Consider the following 19,731-nt stretch of genomic DNA (forward strand, 5'->3'; position numbering starts at 1 on the left):
CGGTCACTGCTCCGGGTTTTCTTCTCAGCCCCGCCGGACAGATTGTGGTCCGGAGGGGCCGGGAGCTGGTGGGGTCCAGGCCCGGGTTTTCCCCGTCCTACTCCAGCCGTCCGGATAGTGCAGGCCTGGCGAAGGGCTGTGCTAGGAGCTAGGCGGCAGTGCCACAAGTGAAATGGAGAGGGGGCTGCTTTGGGGAGGAAAGGGGATAGCCAAAGAAAGGGGGCGGGGGACAGGGGGTGGGAACGTGGCCCGGGAAGGGCAGGGCCAGGGCTTCCAGAGGCAATATCAGGGCGGGCTCCCTGGCACCAGCCTTTGGGTACAGAAACTCGGAAGGTGCCCAGTGCCTCAGGCTTGCCTCGCTCAACTTCCCCCCTGAGGGTCGCGTTCTACGTCTGGCTGAACATGACTGATCTTTCTGCGGCTAGATTGCCACTCCCCACCTCATTCCCAATAGTCCTGGAACCCTCAGTTAGTTCCTCAGTGACGCCCACCCTCCCATGTCTCTTTTTTTCTCCTGGTGCAAATAGCTCCCCTCCTTACTCAGAAATCGGAGTGGGGAACCCCTACTTGAAATTCCCTCTTACCCCAACCCCTAACCACGCCAAACGACCGAAACAGCGGCGGTAGAGAAACGCTGACTGGAGACCCCGCCCCCTCCCTTGAAGCCCCTGCTAGGCCCCAGGGGCCGGCCGCCCCCGCCCCGCCACCAGGCCCAGACTGGAACTGGGAGCTGGAGGGCAAGTGAGGGGCCTGCAGGGGCCGCCTGGGGATAGGGGAGCGTCCCAGATCCTCACGTTAAGACTTAAATTTTTAGGTGACCAGCTAGACCTTAATATTTGGGGAGAGTAGCACGAGTTGGAGAAATACTCAGAGAAGGAAGTGTTTACCCTAAGAGAGGGATGAAAGCCCCGAGTGGGAGGACTGAATACCTGGGGCTGGGGACAGCGACTCGGAGTGAGGGCCAGGTGCCCGGACTGACTGGGCCACGTGCGCCAAAGGGTAGAAGCATAGAAGTTAGATGCTTGCGGAACCTGAGGGAAAGAGGCCTTCAGGTGGCGAGATAGGCGAGGCTTTGCCTGGGCGGGGTCCTGCGTGAGTGGGTCTGGGGGACTGTTTCGGAATGTGGGGAACTGAGCTGCAAGCGGAGTGTCAGCCTGCGCCCGGCGCCCACCTCTTCCCCGCTGCTCCCCCCCATCCTCGACTGCCTCCGCTTCCCTCGAAAAACCCGCCGCCCAGGAAACCGCTGGGGGCGCTCAGACCGCAGACCCCCACGCCCCCCGCCCCCCAGCGCTCCCACCGCGACCGCCCAACCCACCTGAAGGGGCCGTGGCCGCCAGGGGTACCCCCCTCCTGCCGACTCCCCCCAACACCTGCGGGTGGCACTATTTATAACTCCGCGCCTATTCCGGGCCTCTGGGTTGGAGCCGGCTGCCGCGCAGCGCTAATCGCCGCCGGGATCTCTGCGCCCCCCAAAGCCGGGGGAGGTAAATTTAGCTTCAGGAAGCTCAGGGGAACATTTTCCAAAACTCCACGTCCCAGAGAAGGCGAGAGAACCCCTCTGCACTCAGCCTCTCTCCGATCAGCCACCAGGAGGCGCAGGTCCCCGGCTCCTCGAACCCAGCCAGCTAGGAGGTATGGTCGCTTCTTTGAAGCTGGGGTAGGCGAAAGGCTGAGGGCGAATGATGGAAAGGAACTGAGGCTGGAGAATGGCTAGAGGAACGGGTACGCTCCAAGGCTGGCGAACACCCTAGAGTCTGAGAGTAACTGAGAAAGTGGGTGGGGGAAAATAACTCACATGCAAGAGAGATGTAAATAGGATGTAAGTAAGAGCCTATGCCCATGCCGGGCGCGGTGGCTCTCGCCTGTAATCTCAGCACTTCGGGAGGCAGAGACGGGTGGAACACCTGAGGTCAGGAGTTGGAGACCAGCTTGACCAACATGGTGAAACCCCGTCTCTAGTAAAAATACAAAAATTAGCCAGTCGTGGTGGCACACGCCTGTAATCCGAGCTACTCGGGAGGCTGAAGCAGGAGAATTGCTTGAACCTGGGGGGGCGGAGGTCGCCATGAGCCAAGATCGCGCCATTGCACTCCAGTCTGGGCAACAAGAGCGAAACTCCGTCTCAGAAAACAAAACAAAACAAAAAAAGCCTATGCCCTTGGGGGTAGGCCTGCGCTCTGGCTCTGTCAGTGAAATGATTGCCACATCCCCCTTTCTGCCGGCCTGTTGGTGGTGTTGGGAAAACGTGGGACACCCCCACCCACCCACGCCTCCCCACCGCCAGATTATTGCTGTGATATCCAGTTTATTGCCTGCCGCTTCTCAGACCCTTGGGCCGTGATCCCTCTTCTCCACCTGTTTCTCGCATGCCAACGAGGGTCCTGTATCCGATGTAATCCGCTGGGAATCCTGGATATCAGGCTTCTCCTCTTGCTCTTGTACTTGGGGGTCACATCCATCTGGTCCCTCTTGTCTCCATTCCTACTCCACCCATTCCCCCACCCCCTGTGACCATTAGAGGGCACCAGGGCACCAAGGGGTATGCGAGGTTTTAATGGCAAAGACCGCAATTACTTTTGCACCAACCTAATATCTTGTACCCTGTCTCCTTCACCTCCCTCCCACCTCACTCCACTTGAGTTCCTGAGGGAGTAGTTTGGACACTCAAAACCTGAGTTGCCCTAGTTGGGGAGAGATACTTGTGGGGGAACAGCCACAGAGTGGGCAGCCATGGGCCAGGAAAGATCTCTTGGCCTGTGTGGATTAGGTGAAAGGGCTGAGGCTGAAACCTCCAAATGGGCTGAGAACAGGGAGCTTAGGGCTGAGGTGGGAAGTGGCATGGAGTGGGTGCAGAGTGGGGTGGTGGTACCCTCCGTGCTTTTGCTTGCATGGCCCTGCCTCCAGGCCACTTTGGCCACCATCTCCATGCAACAGCAGCTCAGAAGAGGAAGGCAGGCTCATTAGGAGAAGCAGTGAGTTGGTGATCTGAAAATCTGGGTTTGCTAAATGACTCCTTTACTGCAGTGTGCTGTGTATGTCCTTGGGTGAATCATTTCACCTCTTGGGCCTATTTCCTTCATGTTAACATGGGATAATTGCTGAAGTGGACTTCCGTGGCGCCCAAAGCACTCTGTATTGTGAAAAGGGCTCTCTGAATGGTATCTGAGGTTTCTGTTATTCTCCAGTCTTTACACTGTCAAAGCCCTCTTTCCCACTCACATTCTCCTTGGGCCACTGGCAGTCTCACTCCCCCTGCTGCTCTCTATCAGCCATCTCACCACAGGCCACAGCCCTGGACTCCGCCTTCCTCTACCCACCACTTCCCCAGTGGTCTCTGCCAGACTTCCCCTCCCCTGGCAAAGGCCCTTGAGCTCAGACCTCAGACTCCAGGATCCACCTCCAGGCACTGCCCCGCTTGTGGGGAGTGAGGCCTAAGAAAGGAAAAGAAGGCAGTAGGCCAGGGCCTGAGTCGGGGAAGGAAGGGCTGGAGCTGGCCAAATAGGGTACAGGCTCTGAGGGGGAAGAAGGAGCCCCAGATTCATGGGAAGGTAAATTCTGACTACTCCCATCACTGGGACCAGGTAAGAGCCTCTCAACGGACCAGCCAAGAGCACTAAGCTGCATTTTGTGGATGCCTAAAGAGATGCACTGAGGCTGGGCACGGTGGCTCATGCTTGTAATCCCAGCACACTGGGAGGCCAAGGTGGGAGGATCACTTGAAGTCAGGAGTTCGAGACCAGCCTGGCCAACATGGTGAAACCCTGTCTCTACTAAAAATATCAAAATTGGCTGGGCATGGTGGCTCACGCCTGTAATCCCAGCACTCTGGGAGGCCGAGGTGGGTAGATCAGGAGGTCAGGAGATCAAGACCATCCTAGCTAACACGGTGAAACCCCATCTCTACTAAAAATACAAAAAATTAGCCAGGCGTGGGGGCGGGCACCTGTAGTCCCAGCTACTCAGGAGGCTGAGGCAGAATGGCGTGAACCTGGGAGGCGGAGCTTGCAGTGAGCTGAGATCGTGCCCCTGCACTCCAGCCTGGGTGACAGAGCGAGACTCCATCTCAAAAAAAAAAAAAAAAAAAAAATTGAAATTAGCAGGACATGGTGGTGCACTCCTGTAATCCCAGCTACTCAGGAGGCTGACATAGGAAAATCACTTGAACCCGGAGACGGAGGTTGCAGTGAGCTGAGGTTGCACCATTGAACTCCAGCCTGGGTGCCAGAGTAAGAATCTGTCTCAAAAAAAGAAAAAAAAAAAAAAAGATGCACTGACCTGCCAGGGATAAGAAATAAGCTCAAGTTGGAGTACTGTAGAGACTAGGCTGCTGTAAAAAAGAATGGACAAGTTCTCCATGTGTTGATATGGGATCCTGAATCCTGTCCAAGGTTTATCAAAGGAAAAGAAGCAAAGTGCAGAACAATGTGGAGAGTATGTTAACTAACTAGGAAGAGTAATATATCCAGAATCCAGCCACCCCTCACTACTGCTTTTGCTATAAACCTGGTCTGAGACCACCAACGTGTCTGGCCTATATTGTGCCATTACCTCCTAATAGGTCACTCGTATTCTACCTTTGCTCCCCTGAAGTCTGTTCTCAACACAGCAGCCAGCTTGTGCCTTTTAAGTAAAAAAACTCATTTCATGCTCAACATCCTGCAATAGTTCCTCATTTCACTCAGCATAAAAGCTCAAATTCTTAGGCTCTCTATGACCCATTCCCAACACCAGCTCGATTTCCACTTTTTTTTTTCCTATAGTGCCTATCATCTAATAACATATACATACTTTAAAAAATGTTTCTAGTTTGTCCTGTCCGCCCCCTAAAATGTAAGCTTCACAAGTACAAGGATCTGTTTTGTTCACTGCTGTATCCAAAGACCCACACTGATATAAGTATACCCTGAAAAACTCAATATTTGTAGAATGAATGAAGATGCAGTCTATGCATAGACTGGAATGTTCTCCAAGAAACTGGTAACCATGGTTGCCTCCAGGGGCAGCACTAAGGGACTGGGGGATAGACCAGGAGACTTTTAACTATTAGAGTTCTTTTTTTTTTTTTTTTTTAAGACGAAGTCTTGCTCTGTCACCCAGGCTGGAGTGCACTGGTGCAATCTTGGCTCACTGCAACCTCCACCTCCTGGATTCAAGTCATTCTCCTGCCTCAGCCTCCCGGGTAGCTGGGACTACAGGCATGTGCCCTCACGTCTGGCTAATTTTTTTTTTTTTTTGGTATTTTTAGTAGAGATGGGGTTTCACCATGCTGGCCAGGCTGGTCTCAAACTCCTGACCTCAAGTGATCCACCCGCCTCAGCCTCCTCAAGTGCTGGGAGCCACCGCACCCAGCCCTGCCTTTTTTTTTGAGATGGAGTTTCACTCTTGTCCCCTAGGCTGGAGGGCAGTGGCATGATCTTGGCTCACTGCAACCTCTGCCTCCCGGGTTCAAGTGATTCTCCTGCCTCAGCCTCCCAAGTAGCTGGGATTACAGGCACTCACCACCTTGCCCAGCTGATTATTTTTAGTAGAGATGCGGTTTCACCATGTTGGCCAGGCTGGTCTAGAACTCCTGACCTCAGGTGATCCGCCCGCCTCTGCTTCCCAAAGTGCTGGGATTACAGGTGTGAGCCATCGTACCCAGCCTGGCCTAAAGTTCTTTACTGTGGGCATATATCACCTTTACAAAAAGAACCTAGAAAAAAAAAAACAAAAAAACACAAGAGTTAACTAACAAGAAGGCTGAGGAAGAGCTGGTCCCAGACAGGGAGGAAGAGGGCCCTATCTACCGTAATCTCCAGGCCAGTGCCCCAAGTGACAAAGGGCTGGGGGATGAAAACTGAGCCCTAAGAGGGGACAGAGAATGCTGGGTGGGGATCCCAGGGAAATACTGAGCAGTCCCATGGCTGGCTCTGAGGTGTGGGGGCTGTGGGTGGGCGCATCAGTAAGCATAAGCGCCCCATGAGCAGGATGACGCACGTGGCTGATGCGCCTCCACCACCGGAGCAACTCCTGGAAAATGCCAGCTGTGGCTACCAAGAGGAAGTCAAGAGCCAATTCTGCTCAATCTAGCTGCTTATGTCCTGATAGGGCTGTGCCATGATAAGCCTGGGGGACCCATGTGGCCACACAGGTGCCTTTCTCTTGTAGCTTTGTATGTGAGCTGGGAGCTCTTGTAGCTCATGCGGTTCCACTTCCTTCAGGAGCTGGGGACTAGCCTCAGCTTAGTGCTTTCCCCAAGATCCTCAGAAGCAGGAAGCTGCCTGGGCAGGTCTTCTATTTGGGAAAGGGCTGGGTCCTCTGGGTTTCCATACACCCTTGGCCTCACAGATGAAGACCCTACTCAAGCTGGGTCCCCTCCTTACCCACAGATTGAGAGGAACCTGGACTGTCTTCCACCCTCCCCACTCAGGAACCTGGCTTTCAATCTTGGTTCTATTCAGGACAAGCTCCTTCCCTCCCTGGTCTGCACCCTGGCTCTCAGACCCTTCTAGTGCTGACTTTTTCTGATTCCCCTTTAGACATTTAGAATCTTGGGCCTCAAAGCCTGTGGATTATATTTATAATTCAGTGATTCTCAGTTATCTTAGGAGACAGTCCATTCTTGGTACTATGAGAGTATAGTAAGATCAACCATCTGAGCTGGTGGGCCCACTGTGCCAAGCTTGGAGTGCCAGGTCTTGCCACAATCTTACTGGGGTCCTAGCCAGATCAGTCCAAGCTCCTGCCCACCAGAGGTTCCCCAGAGGCAGGGGTTGGGAATGGAGGAGGCTCAGAGATGAGGCAGGTCCGCCAGATGACACAGCTCAAAGCAGGATCCACACTTCACTCTTTACTCATTGTTTATGGCCCATCCTTGGTCAAGCACAGCTGGCCCCAGGAGTCTTGATGGCAATTGGGCTGGGGGCTAAAGAAGAGAATGAGAAGCTGAGGCAAGCTCTGCCACAGAAGCTGCAGCTATGCCTCCTGTTTACTCTATCCTGCCCACCTGAGCGATGCCAGCCATGGTGCTGGTGGGGAGAGGAGGCAGTTCCCTGCCACCATTAATCCAGCAGTTCCTTGATACACCAGCAGCAGAGGAGGATGTAGGCGACTTCCTTCAGGGTCCGCTGGAAGCCCTCCCACCCTGTGCCCATCTTAATGACAGGCACCCGCAGCCCAGTGTCTTGAGGGGCCCCTCCGAGGAAGAAAGGTAGGGTTTGGGCTAGGGGCTGTGTCCGGGGCTGCATGTGGGCAGCAGTTCTGAGGAAGGGTGTGGGAGCTGCCTCTAGTGCCTTTTATCAACACTGTCCCCACCCCCTTCAGCCTCATGACTACAGAGACAAAGGATCCAGGGTTTAGCAAAGGGAAGGTTCTAGGCCTGGGAACAGGCTGAGTCAGCCCCTCTAGACAGGGATGGGAGGGTGGGGTTAGTGGGAGGGAAGGCCTGGCCACTCCATCTTTCATCCTCCACAACTAGGCCAAGGCAGCTTCCCCTCTTCCAGCCAGGGTATTGCCCTGCCTGATTGCCCTTTTCCCAGTGGTTGGCACAACTCCTGCTTCTGCCCTCTGGTGGGCTCCTGCTGAGGCTGACATTGAGAACCATCAGTGAGAGCTCCTTTCCAGCCTGTTCTGCCCTGCCCCTTAAAGTGAGCACAGCCAGTCAGAGCTGGCAGCATTTGACCCAATTCTGCTTCTCCCATCCTCTGGAGCAGGAAGACACAGCTAGAGCAACAGGCACAGTGACAGGCATGGTTTATTGCCAGGTTATACCCTAGAACAGTGTCCTTCCCTCCCTCCTAGGGTGGGAGGTCATGTGCGGGAGTTTCGCTCCTCTTCTTCGTTCTCCAGTAGGTAGGCTGGACGGTATGTGGGGTGTCCTCCTGGGCTCAGGCACTTCAAAGCCGGGTTCCGCACGGTATTCTCCCGACTCCCCAGTGATGTGTATCTGGAGCAGGGAGGGTAGAGGGCAAGTATGTGGTAGGGTGTGCAATCCTACTGGCCCTCCCTATTCCAGCACCCTAAAAACTCCCTTACCCATTCCCTTCCCCTAATACCCTTACCCTCGGTCATACAGGATACAGTATGGGACAAACAACTGACGCAGAAAGTCCCAGATGTCTCTGTAGGTCCAGTCCTGGGAGGTCAGAGTAATAGAATAGTCACAAATGCTCCCCTCTCCCACTTCTACCCCTGCTGTCCTGGGAAGGGGCCCATCGATGGCTCTTCTGCTCCCTTGGCCTCTGGAGGAGGGCTTGCTATCTGATTCTCTGGTATAGCTTGCTCTATGTATGCAAAGACAAAGATAAGGACTTCATCTTCTCCACTCTCTGCTTTCCATTCCTGAACCACCCTCTACTGCAAGGGTGGAGCTCCAGGAGGACAGGCAGAGACCATGTCTGTCTATTTATTTTTTGAGACGGAGTTTTGCTCTGTCGCCCAGGCTGGGGTGCAGTGGCGCGATCTCGGCTCACTGCAACCTCTGCCTCCCGGGTTCATGCCATTCTCCTGCCTCAGCCTCCTGAGTAGCTGGGACTACAGGCGCCAGCCACCACGCCCGGTTAATTTTTTGTATTTTTAGTAGAGACAGGGTTTCACCATGTTAGCCAGGATGGTCTCGATCTCCTGACTTCATGATCCGCCTGCCTCGGCCTCCCAAAGTGCTGGGATTACAGGCGTGAGCCACCATGCCCCGCCCGATTTTTTTTTTTTTTTTTAAGAGAAGGTCTTTTCTGTTGCCCAGGCTGGAGTGCACTGGCATGATCATGGCTCACTGCAGCCTTGACTTCCCTGGCTCAAGCGATCTTCCTGCCTCAGCCTGAGTAGCTGGGACTACAGGCATTGATCAGCCCACCTTGGCCTCCCAAAGTGCTGGAATTACAGGTGTGAGCCACTATGCCTGGCCAGAACTTTCTGTGGTGATGGAAATGTTCTATATCTCTACTGTCTAATATGGTGGTCATTTGAAATGTGGCTAGTACAAATACTAAAGTACTGTATTTTTTTTTGGACGGAGTCTCACTCTGTTGCCTAGGCTAGAGTATAGTGGTGCCATCTAGGCTCACTGCAATCTCTGCCTCCCAGGCTCAAGTGATTCTCCTACCTCAGCCTCCTAAGTAGCTGGGATTACAGGTGCCTGCCACCATGTCCCGCTAATTTTTGTATTTTTAGTAGAGACGGGGTTTCATCATCTTGGTCAGGCTGGTCTCGATCTCCTGACCTCAGGCGATCCACCTGCCTCAGCCTCCCAAAGTGCAGGGATTACAGGTGTGAGCCACTATGCCCGGCCTGCATTTTTTTTTTTTTTTTTGAGATAGAGAGTCTTGCTCTGTTGCCCAGGCTGGAGTGCAGTGGTGCGATCTCAGCTCACTGCAACCTCCGCCTCCTAGGTTCAAGCAATTCTCCTGCCTTAGCCTCCCGAGTAGCTAGGACTACAGGTGCATGCCACCATGCCTGGCTTTTTTTTTTTTTTTTGAGACAGAGTCTTGCTCTGTTGCCCAGGCTGGAGTGCAGTGGTGCGACCTCAGCTCACTGCAAGCTCTGCCTCCCAGGTTCACGCCATTCTCCTGCCTCAGTCTCCTGAGTAGCTGGGACTACAGGTGCCCGCCACCACGCACAACTAATTTTTTCTATTTTTAGTAGAGATGGGGTTTCACCCTGTTAGCCAAGATGGTCTCGATCTCCTGACCTCGTGATCCGCCTGCCTCGGCCTCCCAAAGTGCTGGGATTATATGTGTGAGCCACCGCACCTGGCCACGCCTGGCTAATTTTTTGTATTTTTAGTAGAGATGGGGTTTCACCATGTTGGCCAGGCTGTCTCGAACTCCTGGCCTCAAGTGATCCGCCCACCTTGGCCTCTCAAAGTGCTGAGATTACAGGCATAAGCCACGCACCCAGCCAGAACTGAATTTTTAATTGTACTTAATTTGAAAAATTGAGGTATCCACATGCTGTCAAATTCATCCTTTTAAAGTATATAATTCAGTGGTTTTTAGTCATAAGTATTTCATTCTAATTAATTAAAATTTAAGTATAAATAAATAATTAGTGGCTATATTAGACAGCACAGGTCTAAGTCACTATTCTGTCCACAGTAGGAAGCACAATGCCTGCTATTGAATTTGGGCTCAATAAATATTGGTCAAAAGGATGAATGAACAGATAGCACTGCCTCACTTGGATGATGAGGCCCCTTCATCCAGGTTCCAGGCTCTAGCCTCCCCACTACTACAAGTGAGCTAGGGTGCAGTGACTGATGGGGCACGTGAGACTGAAGGCGATCAACCCTCTTCCCCATTACCAGCAGTGGGTTGATGCGCATGAACACAGGCCAGCCTGGGTCAGTGGGGCTGAAAGGGCAGAGGCTACAGGAGTAGGGGTCAGTCCGGCGGGTGCCCATCAGGACAGCCTCCAGCTGGGGGTGCCGTGCCTGCAGTTCACCCAGGGCCTGCTTCATGCTGCCCTCAGCTTCCAACATCTGCAGATTATACCTTAGGAAGAAACAGAAGTAGGGGTCGGGAGTGAGCTCTGTCAAGCTTCTCTTGGAGCCCAAACCTCCAGGCCCCTAGTACCTCTTGATAGTATCCTGTAGAAATTGTTCCAGCTCAGGGAAAGGGGAGATGCTGCGGATATACAGGATCTGGAGGGGGTTTGGAACATCAGGTAATTTCCTGCGGAGGGGGAAGAATCCACAGGCTTGCCAGCATGGACAGGGAAATGGCTCTCCTGAAACAGCTCACTGTTCTCTTTGGCCCCTGGAACAGACTCCCACCCCTTCTCCCTTTTCCTTGTCCTTTCCATCCATTAGACCCACTTCCTCTGGGAAGCCCACTCTGACCTTTCACCTCTCAAATCTAAACACGCATCCCTGGTTCAGGTATGTAAATCTCCCATCTCCCCAGTGGACTGTGACCTCCCTGTGGTCAGGGATAGTGGCCTGCACATCCATACACAAGGCCAGGCACATATCATATGCTCAATATGGTGGGAGAATGGAACTGAGAGGTCACCAAGACTATCTCCCCCTTGAACTCCACCTATACACTCCCTCTCCCCTTGCTTTCTGGGATGTGGAACTGGAGAAACAGATCAGGGGTCTTGTCTCCCAGGGGGCAGGCTCACCTCTGCACAGCTGCATGGAAGAGGTGCAGGAGGGCGGTGCAGTCTTTGCCCCCGTTGAAGCCCACACAGAGCTGGGTGAGGCTGTACTGAGCCAGGGCGGTCTCAATGGTCTGTAGGGCACCTGCCACCTTTTCCCCCAGAGAAGACCCTGCCAAGAAGGCAGGGAAGAGGGCATCAGATGGACACATATGGCTATCAAAGGGGAGTGAAGGCATGCTGCCCTTGCTTAAACCCTTTGATATCTTCCCAATTGTCTGAGGATAAAGTCCAAACTCCTTCATGCTGCTCACTAGGCCCTGCAGAGTTGGCCCCTGACCTGCCATCTGCCACCCAGCCACACCTCACGGTAGCCTCAGTGTCATTCCTCCGTAGCAGGGGGCGTGGGGTGTGGGCTTCCTTCCATTCCCCTAAACCCCATGCTGCTTCCTTGCAGGCCATCATTCATACTATTGGCTCTTGCCCACCTACTAGACCAAATCCTCCTTATCGCTCAGTTTATGTCACTTTGCCTTCTCTGACCCCAGATCAAGGCTGATCTCCCTGCTGTGGGAGATCACTCCCTTCATCACCCCATGCAGGATCACCTGTTTAATGTCCATCTTTCTTGTTAAAACACTCGTCCACAAGAGCAGGGCATACATTATTCTTTTGGGCTATATTCCCAACACCTAGCACAGTGCTGATGAAAGTAGGTACTCAATCAACGTTTATTGGAAGAATAATGAATTAACAGAAGCTATCTTCTGCCCTCCCTGGGATTTGCAGGAAGCACCCAACAGCCCCTGCATTACTGAGATCTGGGGTGGCACCAATGGCTTTGGGCATACTGCCCCTCCTCCATAAGGTCCCTACCTGATTCAGCGAGTTTGTATACAGCCTCACTGGCCTGCTCCACGGCGTTGGGCATGTAGGGGACCAGCGATCCCTGGGGCAAACGGGCAGTCAGGTAGGCCAGGCATTCCTCCAGGGGTCCTTCTTCCTCTGAGTCTAGAGTCAGCTTCACCTGATAGTAGTTGCTGCCCCAGTCAGGGTAGGAACCCAGGCCAAGCCTACGTCCAAAGTGGGCCTGGGCCTCAGCCAGAATGGGGGCAATGGAGGCTTCATCAGCAGCCACATACAGCTCCTTTGAGTGGAACTGAACAGCTGGGTTTTGGAACAGTCCCTTCAGCCCCTCCAGCACCCGCTGCAGCAGCTCTGGAATGCCTGGGAAGAGGTAGACATTTCGGACGGAGACCAGTGGGAATCTGAAGGGATGACCAGTGCGAGGATCTGTGCCGTAATGCAGGCGGGCAGAGGAGGGCACCAATGACAGCTTCTCCCAGCCTTCCCCTCCTAGGGCTTTGGTGGCTGCTTCCAGCTCAGGGTGTGGCTTCAGCTCATCCCCAAAGGCCCGTGCCACTGCCTCAAAGGTCACATCATCATGAGTGGGGCCGATGCCCCCTGCTGTGAGGACATGGGTGAAGCGGTTGGAGAAAGAGGTGACCTCAGCTGCAATGGTGGCTACCTCATCAGGTACAACTGAGACTCGGCAAACCTGGACCCCTAGGGAGCGCAGTGTCCGGCACAGAAAGAAGGTGTTGGTGTCCTGAGTGTGTCCCTGGGGGTTGAAGGGGAGGATGAGGCCGTCAGTACTGTAGGGATGAAGGGCAGGGGGTTGGAGATGATGGCTGCATCCACCTGATGATGCAGTGCTCTGCTCTTTGAAGGACACCACCTCAGGCTGCTGAGGGGCCTGGACTGGACACAAGAGTGGGAAAATCCATTTGTTTGTTTTTAAAGCTGGGTCTCTGTCACCCAGGCTGGAGTATAGTGGCTCAATCACAACTCACTGCAGCCTCAACCTCCTGGGCTCAAGGGCCACCTCAGCCTTCCGAGTAGCTGAGACTACAGGTGCGTGCCACCACGCTCAGCTCATTTTAATTTTTTTTTGTGGAAATGGGGTCTTGCCATGTTGCCCAGGCTGGTGTTGAATTCTTGGTCTCAAGTGATCCTCCCGCCTCAGCCTCCCAAAGTGCTGGAATTACAGGTGGGAGCCACCACGCCTGGCCTGCTTTCTTCTTTCTGTCCCCACTGCCACCAAGCAGGTCCTTAGCACCTTTCACCTGGACAATGGCAACAGCTTCCTGGCCAGGCTTCCAGCCTCCAGCCACAGTGCTCTGCTCTGTCTCCTCAGTAACCTTTATTAATGCGTCACTGTGATTGCATCACTCTTGGACTTAAAAGCCATTTGTTGTTTCCAAATGTATACAGAATAAAGTTCAAATTCCTTTGCAGAGTATTTGGGGCTGTCTGTGGCGTACACCCTATCTTCTTTTCCAGCCCCATCTCCCTCTAATTGTCTACAATGGGTTTAGTGGTTAAGGGTTTGTGTTCTGATGGCCGGGCGTGATGGCTCATGCCTGTAATTTCAGACCTTTGGGAGGCTAAGCGGGGTGGCTTGCTTGAGCTCAGAAGTTCAAGACCAACTGGCACAATATGGTAAAACCCCATCTCTACAAAGAAATAAAAAAACTAGCCGGGCGTGGTGGCACATGCCTGTAGTCCCAGCTACTTGGGAGGCTGAAGTGGGTGGACTGCTTGAGCCCGGAAGGCAGAGACTGCAGTGAGCCGAGATCGTGCCACTGTACTCCAGCCTGGGTGACAGGGACCCTGTCACCAAAGAAAAAAAAAGGGTTTGTGTTTTGGAGTAAGAGATTATCAGGCATTAGGCTGGAATCCCATCTCTACAACTTCCTAGGTATGTAACCCTGGGCAGGTTTCTCAACCTCTCTGACCCTCAGTTTAATCATTAATTGGGCTTTTTTGCTGACCAGGTGTGGTGGCTCATGCCTGTAATCCCAGCATTTTGGGAGGCTGAGGTGGGAGGACTGCTTGAGCCTAGGAGTTCGAGACCAGCCTGGGCAACATGGTGAAACCCTGTCTCTACACAAAAATACAAAAAATTAGCTCTAGCCTGGGTGACAGTGAGATTTTGTCTCAAAAAAAAAAAAAAAAAAAAAAAAAAAGGCTAGGCAAGATGGCTTATGCCTGTAAACCCATCACTTTGGGAGGCTGAGGTGGGAGAATTGCTTGAGGCTGGGCTGTTTAACATTGTGAGAACCCCGTTTATAAAACAAACACACACAGAAAAATAAAATTTTAAAAGGCCGGGCACGGTGGCTCAAGCCTGTAATCCCAGCACTTTGGGAGGCCGAGACGGGCGGATCACGAGGTCAGGAGATCGAGACCATCCTGGCTAACACGGTGAAACCCCGTCTCTACTAAAAAAATACAAAAAGCTAGCCGGGCGAGGTGGTGGGCGCCTGTAGTCCCAGCTACTCGGGAGGCTGAGGCAGGAGAATGGCGGGAACCCGGGAGGCGGAGCTTGTAGTGAGCTGAGATCTGGCCACTGCACTCCAGCCCGGGCGACAGAGTGAGACTCCGTCTCAAAAAAAAAAAAAAAAAAAAAAAAAAAAAAAAAAAAAAAAAAGAAAAAAAGTGCCAACTTTGTAGGGTTGTTGTGAAGATTAGTAAAATCACATATATGTGATGTATAGCACACTGCCAGGCTCTAGTAGGCACTTAAAATATAAGGGTCATCACCCTGGCCAAAATGGTGAAATCCCGTCTCTACTAAAAATACAAAAATTAGACAGGCGTGGTGGCAGGTGCCTGTAATCTCAGCTACTTGGGAGGCTGAGGTGAGAGAACTGCTTGAACCTAGGAGGCAGAGGTTGCAGTGAGCAACCATTTGCACTCCAGCCTCAGCAACAGGAGCGAAACTCTGTCTCACACACATACACACACATACAAAAATAAAAATAGGGGGTCAGGGCTGGGTGCGGTGGCTCACGCCTGTAATCCCAACATTTTGGGAGGCTGAGGTGGGTGGATCACTTGAGGTCAGGAGTTCAAGACCAGCCATGGTGAAACCCTGTCCATCCCTACCAAAAATTAAAAAAAAAAAAAAAAAAAAAAGGGTCTATTAAGGCTGAGTGCAGTAGCTCATGCCTGTCATCCCAACTACTCGGGTGGCTGAGGCATGAGAACTGCTTGAACACGAGAGGTAGAGGTGCAGTCAGCTGAGATTCCACCAATGCACTCCAGCCTGGGCAACAGAGTGAGACGCTATCTTAAAAAAAAAAAAAAAAGACAAATTTACAAAGAATATTAAAAAAGATTACTATTAAAACTTGACATTTGGCCAAGCTCGGCGGTTCATGCCTATAATCCCAGCACTTTGGGAGGATGAGGTGTGGGAGGATCACTTGAGCCCAGGAGTTTGAGACCAGCCTGGGCAACACAGTGAGACCCTGTTTCTGCAAAAAAATAAAAATAAATTAGCCAGGTGTGGTAGCTAACACCTGTAGTCACAGCAACTTCAGAGGCTGAGGCAGGAGGGCTGCTTGAGCCTGGAAATGGAGGCTTCAGTGAGCTGTGACTGTGCCACTGCATTCCAGCCTAGCTGACAGAGCAAAATCCTGTCTCAAAAATAAAAAAACCCTTGTCATCCTTGAGCCATTTCCAAAAAGGCTGAGTAAAACTCTTAAATATACAATACATACACCTGTACCTCCTCTACTCAAGGGGCTTCCTGTCATTGTTGTGTAGCCCCTCTGCCCTCTACCATACTGCTTGGTAAATTGCAATGACCTTTTTATTTTTATTTTTCTTCAATCAGCTCTCAGGTTGAAAAATTGTAGGGACTTTGCTACAAGTTTTTCAGTAGAGTAATTCAAAGAATGAGGGTTAATTTTCCTTCAGTATGCTGCATCCACTCCAGGATCCTACTGCAGCAAGGAGGCTCCCACCCTGTCTCATTTCCTTCCATGGAGGGATGTGCAGCAGGCCCTTAAGGACAAGAGAACGCGGCGCCCTCCCCCCTTTTCTGTCCCAGACACACCTTAAGGATCTCATCTCCAACAATGATGATGCCAGCCGTCACGCTGCGCCCCGGGGAAAGTTCAGAGGCCCTAGATGTCATGGTCCTGCCTTCTCTGCCCCTCTGCAAGGCCCTCCAGTAGCCACCTAGACCCCCAAATAGGGGTCGCAAGCACAGGCGGCCCGCCAGGTCTACAGGGCACTGGGGGCCATAGCCTGGGAACAGGGGATCCTGGGTCGAGGGAACCTGGAGAAGCCAGAAAGGACAATGGGGGAGAGCAGGCGTGCACGTTCCTCCTTAGAGGAAGACCCTAGTCTTCTCTAACCAGATCCTTGACAAGCGACTCCTTTATTCCTGCCTCTTTAATAAACGTGTTCCCCAATCCCAACCCATGCCCTTTTTTTTTTTTTTTTTTTTTTTTTTGAGACGGAGTCTGGCTCTGTCGCCCAGGCTGGAGTGCAGTGGCCAGATCTCCGCTCACTGCAAGCTCCGCCTCCCGGGTTCGCGCAATTCTCCTGCCTCAGCCTCCCGAGCAGCTGGGACTACAGGCGCCCGCCACCTCGCCCGGCTTATTTTTTTTTTTTTTTTGTATTTTTAGTAGAGACGGGGTTTCACCGTGTTAGCCAGGATGGTCTCGATCTCCTGACCTCGTGATCCGCCCGTCTCGGCCTCCCAAAGTGCTGGGATTACAGGCTTGAGCCACCGTGCCCGGCCCCCATGCCCTTTTAAATGTCTTCTAAGCTTAACTCTAGTCTTAAAAACTCCTTCTCTCTTGAGAACCTACCGCTTTAAGTGTCTTCCGTTTGCTGAGCTGGTCTCCTCAAGTGTCTGCTCTATCTTGGACATCTGTATCCTTTTGAATGTCTCTTCGGGGCATCTGCCCCTTTAAATGTCTACGTTATCCTGGGCCTTGGCCCTTTTCAATGCATTCGCTCTCTCCACCCCGGACCAAAATCCCGTCTCTTTCTACTTCAGGCTTCTGCACCCTTTCTAGCCCTGAAATCCCTTGTCCCCACCAAGCTTCAGATTACTGAGGGCTCCTAGGCTCTCACCTGCCTGTTCTGCCCCTTCACCGGGTCTTTCCCTTGTTCCTTTCCTCATGTCCCGGGGCAGCTTCCGTACTTAAAGTCCCGCCTTATTCACACTTAGCTGACATTGAGTGGTGATTTTGGCTGTCGCTTAGACTCTTCCAGGGTCCCATTGGTGTATTCAACTGTCGCTCTCAGGTTTTAGCCAGTAGGTGAGAGCAGGGCCTGATTGTTATAAGCGACAATCACTTGGCCACCCCTCGCCCGGAAATACGGGGGCCGGACCTTAGCCCACGATCGGGGGCGGGACCTCAGGAGTTTAGGGCGCGAAAGGAGCAGTGGTTGGAGGTGAAGTAAGGTCCTAGGGGTGTTTCTGGTGCTGGATTCAAATTATTGTTATGCATATGTTGCTTTGTTTTATTTAATGAGTCAGTTAGCCATGGTTTAAGCTATTTTCATTTACTGTGACTCTAACACTAGGCTAAGGGCTTTTGGAGTGAGCAGGGATCTTACTTTGTAGCAGAAGTTGGAGGGACACGGAGAAAGATTATCACCATTGTCTGTCGGGTATGAAGACCCTGGAGTAGGTGAGCTTTTGGTGTGTGGAACCTTAACTTATCTCTAGTATAATAGACAAAACTAATTACTTAAACCTCTTTGACAAGAAAGAGTCCCAAAACCCTCTCTTCCTCCACCTTGCTCCAGATGGTGCTTAGTTCAAATGACACCTTTCCCAGTTACTGGTCTTGTAGGTGCAAACGAGGCAGCGAATAGGGAGTGCCTTACATGTTTACTCTGGATCCTCACATCATCCGAGCTTACCCCCATTTCAGTTGCCTTTGGCCCAAACGTGCATCTTAAACTTTTTTCCAGTAATAATCTGGGGATCTTCTCATATGCAGATTGATTCAGTAGGTTTGGGTGGGGCCTGAGATCTGCATTTAGCTATTTCCCATGTGATGGTGATCCCACTGCTCTGTGGACTACATTTTGAATGGTAAGGGCCTGAATTCATTCTTTTTGATTTTTGAGGCGGAGTCTCGCTCTGTCACCCAGGCTGGAGTGCAGTGGCGCGATCTCGGCTCACTGCAAGCTCCGCCTCCCGGGTTCATGCCATTTTCCTGCCTCAGCCTCCCGAGTAGCTGGGACTACAGGCGCCCGCCACCACGCACGGCTAATTTTTTTTTTTTTTTTTTTTTTTTTTGTGTGTGTATATATATATATATATATATATTTTTTTTTTTTTTAGTAGAGACGGGTTTTCAGCGTGATAGCCAGGATGATCTCGATCTCCTGATCTCGTGATCCACCCGCCTCGGCCGCCCAAAGTGCTGTAATTACAGGCGTGAGCCACCGCGCCCGGCCAAATTCATTCTTTGTAAGACTGCTAAACCACACCTTGTCCCAGCACTTTGGGAGGCCGAGGCGGGCAGATCACCTGAGGTCAGGAGTTGGAGACCAGCCTGACCAACATGGAGAAACCCCGTCTCTACTAAAAACACAAAAAATTAGCCGCGCGCGGTGGCGGGCGCCTGTAGTCCCAGCTACTCGGGAGGCTGAGGCAGAAGAATGGTGTGAACCTGGGAGGCGGAGCTTTCAGTAAGCCGAGATTGTGTCACTGCAGTCCAGCCTGGGCGACAGCGAGACTCCATCAAAAAGAAAAAAAAAAACCCTGTGAGATACATATCATGCTAATTTTACAGACGAGGAACAGCCTCAAAAAGGTGAAGGTTTGCCACACAACCGCAAAACACTGTGGATGGTAGATTCAGGTGATCAGACGTCTATACCATTCTTTCAAGTAATAAGCTCCCCCCCCCCTTTTTTTTTTGGAATCAGTCTCTGTTGCTCAGGCTGGAGTGCAGTGACACAAGCACCATTCACTGCAGCCTTGACCTCCTGGGCTCAAGAGATCCTCCCATCTCAGACTCCAGAGTAGCTGGCCCACAGGGGCGCCCCACCATGCCTGGCTAATTTTTGTATTTTTAGTAGAGACGGGGTTTGGTCATGTTGCACAGGCTGGTCTTGAATTCCTGGGCTCAAGTGATTCCCTGCCTTGGCCTCTCAAAGTGTTGGGATTACAGGTGTGAGTCCCCGTACTTGGCCCTCATTTCTTTCAATTATAAAAAGTCAGCTCTTTGAAAAAAAAAAGGGGCAAAACAGGAATTCCACTTGCCTAGTAAACCACATGTTCCAATATCTTTATTAGTAATACAGGTGATATTTGATCCCCTCCCAAAACAGAATACCAAGTCTGTTCCAGTATTTTCCCAGTGGATTCTCAAGCTTAAGTAAGTGTACATCAGAATCAGTCGGAGAGCTTGTGTTAAAACATTGCCCCGGTGCCCAACCCTGGGTTTAGGATTCACTAGGTCTAGGTTGGAGCCCAATAATTTGCATTTCTAATGAGTTTTCCCGATGTTGATGCCTGCTATTTTAGGAATAAGTGGATGGAAGACAGAAAAAATGGGGGAGATTAATATCCTTACTTAGTACTACTACTTTGTTAGACTAAAGGGGAAGTTATTATTCTGTGGAATGCTTTTTTTAATTGAGACAGCTTCTGTCGCCCAGGCTGAGTGCAGTGGCGTGATTTTGACTTACTGCCACCTCTGCCTCTCGGGTTCAAGCGATCCTCTCGCCTCAGTCTCCTGAGTAGCAGGGATTACAGGCACACACCACGCCCAGCTAATTTATTTTTATTTTTTTTGAAGACAGAGTTTCACTCTTGTTGCCCAGGCTGAA

The 19,731-nt window shown here is 51.9% G+C and overlaps 2 protein-coding genes across 22 annotated transcripts; both read right to left on the minus strand.

The window, feature by feature from the left end:
• Positions 1–6,808: 6,808 nt before the first annotated feature.
• LENEP (lens epithelial protein) lies at positions 6,809–7,248 on the minus strand. The gene is made up of 2 exons (XM_045362266.2): positions 6,986–7,248; positions 6,809–6,904 (listed from the first exon to the last, which is right to left on the minus strand). Exon 1 carries the CDS (start codon positions 7,224–7,226, stop codon positions 7,041–7,043), a length of 186 nt encoding a protein of 61 aa, XP_045218201.1. The 5' UTR covers positions 7,227–7,248; the 3' UTR covers positions 6,809–6,904; positions 6,986–7,040.
• A 466-nt stretch (positions 7,249–7,714) lies between these two features.
• Positions 7,715–17,069, minus strand: FLAD1 (flavin adenine dinucleotide synthetase 1). 21 transcript variants are annotated; one of them, XR_012414146.1, is made up of 8 exons: positions 17,011–17,069; positions 15,980–16,204; positions 11,950–12,694; positions 11,098–11,245; positions 10,548–10,615; positions 10,277–10,466; positions 8,040–8,261; positions 7,715–7,924 (listed from the first exon to the last, which is right to left on the minus strand). XR_012414146.1 is itself a non-coding variant. In XM_005541638.4 (8 exons), exons 2-8 carry the CDS (start codon positions 16,058–16,060, stop codon positions 7,789–7,791), a joined length of 1,473 nt encoding a protein of 490 aa, XP_005541695.1. In that variant the 5' UTR covers positions 16,061–16,204; positions 17,011–17,069; the 3' UTR covers positions 7,715–7,788. The 21 variants fall into 21 exon arrangements, 9 of the variants coding, with proteins under 9 accessions (XP_005541695.1, XP_005541694.1, XP_073850495.1 ...); XR_012414139.1 differs by having other exon boundaries at positions 10,548–10,646; XR_012414152.1 differs by having other exon boundaries at positions 8,040–8,113; positions 11,098–11,225; positions 16,743–17,069.
• Positions 17,070–19,731: the final 2,662 nt, after the last annotated feature.

This window comes from Macaca fascicularis, chromosome 1, assembly GCF_037993035.2.
Source record: "Macaca fascicularis isolate 582-1 chromosome 1, T2T-MFA8v1.1".
In the NCBI taxonomy this organism is placed as follows: Eukaryota; Metazoa; Chordata; class Mammalia; order Primates; family Cercopithecidae; genus Macaca; species Macaca fascicularis.

What these genes read in the sequence shown, in the direction of transcription:
- LENEP (XM_045362266.2), bottom strand. Translation starts at nt 7,226, where the DNA reads ATGCAGCCCCGGACACAGCCCCTAGCCCAAACCCTACCTTTCTTCCTC.
- FLAD1 (XM_005541638.4), bottom strand. Translation starts at nt 16,060, where the DNA reads ATGACATCTAGGGCCTCTGAACTTTCCCCGGGGCGCAGCGTGACGGCT. An exon ending in TTCCATGCAGCTGTGCAGAG is followed by an intron (nt 10,647 to 11,097) that starts GTGAGCCTGCCC and finishes CCCCCTCCGCAG; the next exon opens with GAAATTACCTGATGTTCCAA. An exon ending in TGCGCATCAACCCACTGCTG is followed by an intron (nt 8,114 to 10,276) that starts GTAATGGGGAAG and finishes CTGACCTCCCAG; the next exon opens with GACTGGACCTACAGAGACAT.